Source organism: Strongylocentrotus purpuratus, unplaced genomic scaffold, assembly GCF_000002235.5.
Source record: "Strongylocentrotus purpuratus isolate Spur 01 unplaced genomic scaffold, Spur_5.0 spur5_scaffold_12, whole genome shotgun sequence".
In the NCBI taxonomy this organism is placed as follows: domain Eukaryota; kingdom Metazoa; phylum Echinodermata; class Echinoidea; order Camarodonta; family Strongylocentrotidae; genus Strongylocentrotus; species Strongylocentrotus purpuratus.
The window spans coordinates 23228665-23235904 of record NW_022145597.1 but is presented as its reverse complement, the minus strand read 5'-3'; the positions used below and the strand labels follow the sequence as shown (position 1 = coordinate 23235904).

Sequence of the window (7240 nt, the reverse complement as noted above, 5' to 3'; positions counted from 1 at the left end):
TTGATGATTAGCCTGATTTCCATTATTAAACATTTTAGTCCTTCGGATGTTTTTCTAAAGAGCGTATATGCTGTGCAAAATTATATTTCTGTACTTATTAATACGTGATTGTCCACCACTTACTAGTTCTAAGTTTTCGCAACTACTATTGTATGCGCCATGTACAAATCTTGATCAAACATATCTCTGTGATTCAGAGCGTTTCTATATAGTAATAATACAATATATTACTAATAACAGTATATTTTAATCCATGAAACTGTGTTTATTGCAACTCCCACCTTCTGCTGGACGGATTCACTTCTTGTGACTCGAAATAGTCGTACCAATTCAAATTGGTGGAGTAGCGCCATCTCCTGTTCAAAACATTATATATTAAATGACATCCCCACATACCACCGACTGCCAGTATAATTATTTTTTTGTGGTATTGATTAGAATTACATTTCCCCCATGTTGTTGTTGTTGTTGTTGTTGTGTGTGTGTGTTTTTTTTTTTTTTTTTGGGGGGGGGGGGTGCTCTTTCATTTTCTCTTTCTATGCTCATTCCTTACATTTTTGCACTGGTTTCTTCATTCTGCTTTTAATCTCTGTTTAACCTGCCTTTTACCCTCACAATATTTCTCTATCTTTTTTGTTTTGGCTCACATTGCTTCTTCCAGCTATCAGCTATTTCATTTTTCATTCTTTCTCTCATCTCCTTTCACTTCTCTCAACACTTCATTTCAAGTATATTGAGCATACAGCATATAAAACACAAATACAAAAACATGCACACTATTACTATTAACACAAAGGATAAAATGTACTGTTTCAACATGATTTAATAATCATATAATGTGAATACAAAGTACTCATAGAGCTTTATACATATGTTTAATATAAAATCATATGTTTGGAGTTAAAAGAGCGCACTCTATGTAAAATTATATGAGTTAACACCCTCCTGGCTTCAAACATAGAAAATTAGATTGCAAATAGACCATGGCATGTCCCAAGATTAATCTGAATCATATCCCTTTCGTAACAGAGTTAAACAAATAGTAAACAGATTTTGGCGCGAGTACCTTATTTCTTTACGTTCGGGTATGCCGTCACTGTAATCACCTTCTTTTCTATGTCAATTTCTGTTTATTGTTAGTCAGCAACATATACATGTAGGGCTTATGATATACATGTACCACAGAATCAGGCCTCTGATTGGTTGAAACTGTAGGCATGAAATTTACTACTGACTGCAAACTTCGAGAACCTACAATGCACAAAATTGGCGATAAATAAAAGCTTACTGTGAGAACAGAAACTTTTGCAAAATGCCAAGGGCAGCCATTTCACTGCAACAACAAAAAATCAACAACAACAAAATTAGGAATCACAAAATTTGGTGTCGTTTAAATTCTGAGTACATTATTTGGCAAAACATGTAATTTTGCAAACTGGACCACTAACAAAATTCGCGAACATTTCATCCATGTGACAGTTTTTAAAGTAAACAGTGCATTTGGACTAATTTGGACACTGGTTGAAAACGTCTTTGGAATCAGCGCTCCTGGCTATTCCTTCCACCAGTTCACACACATGCAGCTCCATATAAACATGTGCCACACCAAGAAAATATTCTCTGAATTTGTGGATCGTCGTATAATACTGTTGCCGACTACATGGCACCTTTCATCATCTCTCCTCCTTCACGAACTGCACGTCCAGCTCCGTGTGCGCTAATCTGAACTGCCTGTCCGCCACAAATGCAAACAAGAACATCTGGAAGATGGCGATGCTGATGAACTGGCCCTTGAAGTAACGCACCTTCCTCTGCCAGAACTGGAGAGCCTCATTGAAACTGGACTTCTTGGAAAACATAGGGACCTCGATGGTGGCGTAGTTGATGGCCAGGGCTGAGTTGAGTGGGATCGCCAGCAGGAACGGGTAGATAGAACCTGTTGTAAGAAAAAGGCAAAAAAATGGGATAAGTGGCTAGAGATTGAGGGGTCTCATATTTGAGTAGTTTAGTCACTTGACTGAGGATGATGAAAAAGTTGTCTGTTTATTTATTTATTTATTTTTTTAAAACATATTTCATCGGGATAACAAGAACAGAAAGGACTGGTTTACATCCTGGTCCTGAGACCCAGCATGGCACTCACTGTACTCCAGAGGAGAATTCTTTCTCTTCATCTTAAACAAGAAATCATTCAAAGCAGTTGACCTATGAATATAGCTTAGGGTAGGTGAGAACATATATTGATTTAAAATTGCACATTTACCCAATCTAAACCGTCCCGTAATGAACAAGTGTTTCTCGGTCTGGTGTCAGTCCTGCCTGTAAACTGGGGTATGAAGCATTTTATTGACACTGCTTTTCTCTTTTCAAGTACCCAAAGTCTTGTGGTGGTTAGATTTGAATGCTTGAGAGGACCATGGGGATATGACGATAAAAACAAAATTTCTGAAATATTGATTATTTGCTTTGTGAGAAGGAAACGTGAACATCTGTCCCAAGATTTGGAAATCCGACAACCCATTTTGTTTTTCCCCATCTGCAAATTTGTAAATCCGATGACCATCACATTTTTGCTTCTTAAAAATTTCCAAGGATGGATATCAGATTAAGGTTTACAAAGATGATAGGGAGGCAAGACATCTAAACAATTACACTAGGCCTGTCATCATCAGCTCGAGATTGCCAAGTAACCCGCTTTTTTAACTATCCCGATCGCTAATTATCCAGCTAATTTGCGTCTTCATCAGCCCGCAGTCCCAATTGGAGGGAAGTTTGGTCGAGACAATCATCCCAAGATATCTTGGGCTAGTTTGCAAAATATTATGCAATTTGCCAAAATACCCCACTATTTGTCCAGTGCGTCTTCACCAGCCCGAAGACTTGTACTATGGGAGAACACTGAGCAAAATATGTTGAGCTAATTCTCGAGGTCGAGTCTCAAGCTGATGAAGACGCGATTTGTAACTTCGGGCTTATTTCCCAAATCAGAAATAGCGAGCTATTTGGCAATCTCGAGCTGATGAAGACAGGCCTACTGCTTCTTCTAAACTTACCCAAGGTTAGCCCCAAGGCGCCTGCCCTGAGAGAGGCACACAGAGGGCACTTCAGGTCCCCCACCAGGATTGGATTGCTGATTAAGATGGGGTAGATGAGGGTCATGGTGATGCCTGGGATGACGGCCATGGGGAGGCTAGAGAGGACGAGGCCCTTTCGGACCATCAGCATGCGCCGGAAGAACGAGTTGGACACCAGACCTACAAGACCGGTGTTGAAGGCAACCAGGGGGTTGCCCTGCACGAAAGGCCATCTGAAGAAGAAAGGCGAGAATGTGAACTCTTTATTGTGTGTGTTAGTGTGTGTGGTGGTTATTTTACCGGACTGCTAAGAAAGCATCAATGCTTGTTAGAAAGCAACCAGAGGACCGACTGCTTTGGCTCTGGATCACCTGACCATGCATCCGTGACAGCTAGACCGGGTTAAGTTATCCAGGAACAGGTTACACATGTACAGCAGATAGTTTGACCAACTTTATTTATTCATGATTTAATAAACTACAATCACTGATTTTATTATACATTATTATTCCAGTGTCAGATTATGGATGAATGAGCTGTCAAGGTAGTTGGTTGTGTTATCTAGGGTCAGGAGGTCTAGGAACCAGATCAACTAGGCTGAGTCTGAATCACAACCCAGGCGAAAGAAGCTCTAAAATCAAAAATATTTACTCTCTAAAGTTACACATGACATTTATACTATCATATTCTTCCACACTAGAACATAAAAAGAATGAACAAATCTTTTATACCTTGACCAGGACTTAAACTTCTCTTTGGAATCCACTTAGTTTTCATTGCAAAACCCTGTCACATGTTTAATAACATGATTAAATATCTTCCCAAGCTGCTATGATTAAAGAAACTGAAATATGGGTGGATCTCCCGAGCTTACGCTTTTGGTCCTCCTAGAGCCTTGATAGCATCATATTGTTCTTTCAGCGCTGCCGACACCGAGATGACCTCTCGTTGCTCCTTCGAGTCCTTCAGCTGCTGTGGTACTGTTGTCATACTAATAATAGCTCAGCCCTGCATTATACAAGCAATACATATGAAGATATTTAATAAAGGAGAAGAAGAAAAAAAAGAATGGTAAGAGCACTTTTACACAATGACACAATAGGCTGGATAGGCTCTGGCAAAATGCTAAATTTAAAGTAAATTAAAGAGCAGCTCCCACAGACCACATATACTGCTGGAGCACTACCAAATGACCACACATAGGAGCATCACTATCCTGCCTGTGTAGTAAAAGCTGTGCTTTTGATTCTCAACATTTCAAACACCACTGTACAAAACTCAACTGATTTCACTAAAAATCAGTACTTTAGTGACAATCGATGACACCTAAATAGCAGTAAAATATATTTTGTTTAACTTACTGATGTTAAAAAGAATAATTTAAAAAATCAAATTGTAAGTCTAATGTCAAACTTTGCTTACAGCTGCATCGACATGATTGTGTACAGTCTATGCGATATTGTGTGGTGTGTATATTTGTGTATAGACTTCTAGGTCCCTGTCCCACAGCATGTATGCAGTGCTAGAGGTCAATACGCTTTAGCATTGACTCTCTATGCTTTGCTGGAGTGCCAAATGACCAGAAACTGGACATAAAGGCATATCAACTTATGTCCAGAACTCGGACGTCAACCCTATATGTAGCTAAATACAGTTCATCATTAAAAAGGTTTAAGGAACAGTAAGTTCAAGTATTCCAGAAATGGAAATTGGCTTCTATTTTCTATTTACGAGTATGAATTCTATTCATCTTTGGAATTAATATGAACCCTCTGGAATAAAAAAAAAATTTCAGGCTTTTTTGGATCATAAATCTTAATTTGGACCAATGAATCTATCAAAATATAACTTTTTCAACTTGTGTCTTTCAACGCATTATTTCACAAAACTGGGTCTAGTCTAGACCCAAGTACAAGTTCGCTAACATCTCAGTGCAATGCATGTTAAATTAAATAGACCTAGGCATGTCAATGGTTGTTCGCGTACCTGTAAAATGACTGTTTTGTGAAATGCTGCCCAGATCAGACTTCCAAATCTAACATTTCTTATTGAATCATGTTTTTCTTTGATTTGACAATCAAATTAATCAATCCTGACAATTTATTGAATTTGAGCATGTCGACATATCAAATTGATAAGTAGGTCTAGATCTACTAGTACTAGCTTGTAATTCAGATTAAAAGAGAAACAATATTATTTATAAGACATAGTCTAGGCCTAAATGACAATAAATATCAATAACACATTTCGCAATGTCAAAATCTTACATAAATGTCTATGTATGGGACCAGGATTGAACCTCGTCTGCACTTTACTGCACGTAGCCGAATTCCTATAGAAATTCAACGACTTATACAGCATTTTCCCGTGATCTCTTCATTTCTTTGCATGTGTAACCGATTACTTACCACTATCGTTGATGTCTTCAGGTAAATAAACAGGATTTCTTTCATCAGGAACGCAGCAAAAACATGCGGAAATTCTCCAGGTCACGCGGGTCACGTGATCGTCAATTTACAAGGTCGCCATATTGTCACTCGAGCGATTTCTCGTTTCGGCAGTAAATAACAACAAGCGATTGCCTCTACAGTTTTCGTGATAACTAGGGTAGTTCATCCTTTGAATCAATCACTCATATCATCTGTGATCATATTTTCACGGATATCTTGATTTATTCCGGATTTTGATGCTGCTTTCTTGGATATTTAAGGTGGAGTAACGCCCTCATAAAAGAGCAGCTAGTTCAACGAAAGGCGTAGGCAGTCCTCACTGTTTCAACCCCGCTGGTCTAGGCAGGAAAGCTCACCAGAGTTCGGAGAAAAAATTACTGGCAACTGTTGCATGTTGCAAGACAAGCTACTATTTCGACCTAAATTTGTGGATTATTTTTGGATATTTTACTCGTTTGTTGAATTCTTCCTCAATCAACGGTGGATTTTCCAGTGAATATGCCTGTGCGAAAGCAAGGTTTGTGGAAAAGTTTCTTTTCTTATTAAAATTGAACAGATGAAAACAGACTTTCATTTCAAGTTTCATTTGTTTTAATTTCTTCTGATTTTTGTTGTTGTTTGATTTTAAGATGTATCTTTAATTAATGTATGAGTCAAGAAGTATCATTATTATTGAGTTGACATTTAAATTGAGTATGTCATTTGACTTCCCCTCACACTTAAACCTAGATATAGATTGGCTAGAACTGTTCTAGATCTAGTGAACCCATCTTTAAAAAAAGGAAAAGAAAAGATTAACTGTACAGTCTGTCTGTAGGCCTAACGTTAGAAGTCTAAACTACATTTAACAAGACATTAAAGTAACAATTAGATTTCTACTACTTCTGAAAGGACTGGTCCACTTGTTTGGGAACCATACATTTATATGTGTGTGTGGTTATGACAATTTCGATAGTCCTATCCCGATGGCATTTTCTTATTACCGGTATGGGTTGTTTAATATAGATCCTAGGCCCTAGACCCTAGTCTAGATCTAAATCTAGATTATGTATATGTAGATAAAGATCTAGACAGACTCTATTTCTTTCTATTTGTAATGTTGTAGTACTGTGGCTGTGCGCGGCCTGTGTTGTGGTATGCAACCTGCCATTTTGCCAATTTGAAAGGTGAAAAACTAAGTATTTTGTTGTATGTTTTGTTGTATGGTGGTGTGACCAAAGTTCGCGCGTGACCAAAGTTCGCGTACTAACACTAAAAGCGCTTTATAAGAGGAGAACGATACGCGATGCCTGTGTGGGACTGAGACAACGAAATCTTTGAGCACCGTCGACAACTCCAAAGGTCAAAATGCGACATAAAAATGTGAATAAGCTAGCTTTTTCACCCTTTATATCACAACAAATTGTGTTTTTTTTATATGAAAATCAGTTTATTAGAGGGATTGACTCCAAAAAATAATGATAAAATTCCAATTTCTTACGCAAAAAACAGAACCTGCGCGCCTGCTTCCACCGTATCTGTGTTTGTGAATTTCAATGAATCTATGGGTTTCGTAAGAATACAAATTTAAAAGGGGAAAGTGGAGAGACAAAGAGAGAAAAGAGCGAGAACTCGTGTATGGCTGACATATAAAAAGGAGACACATGATAATTTTTTCAAACAAACAAATGACATGCAGATAGGGACTACATTGTCATTAACACATAAACATTGACA

The 7240-nt window shown here is 38.0% G+C and overlaps 2 protein-coding genes across 2 annotated transcripts in view; one reads left to right on the top strand and one right to left on the bottom strand.

Annotated features, from left to right (window-relative positions):
• Positions 1-1158: 1158 nt before the first annotated feature.
• On the bottom strand, positions 1159-5595 carry LOC577600 (transmembrane protein 126A). The gene is made up of 4 exons (XM_030982149.1): positions 5483-5595; positions 3949-4082; positions 3054-3307; positions 1159-1936 (listed from the first exon to the last, which is right to left on the bottom strand). Exons 2-4 carry the CDS (start codon positions 4062-4064, stop codon positions 1674-1676), a joined length of 633 nt encoding a protein of 210 aa, XP_030838009.1. The 5' UTR covers positions 4065-4082; positions 5483-5595; the 3' UTR covers positions 1159-1673.
• A 333-nt stretch (positions 5596-5928) lies between these two features.
• LOC115922714 (disks large 1 tumor suppressor protein-like) overlaps positions 5929-7240 on the top strand; it is a 48025-nt gene continuing 46713 nt past the window's right edge. Inside the window, exon 1 of the mRNA XM_030982150.1 lies at positions 5929-6041. Coding sequence (XP_030838010.1) covers positions 6023-6041 — 19 coding nt within the window. The 5' untranslated portion in view covers positions 5929-6022. The remainder of the gene's footprint in view (positions 6042-7240) is intronic.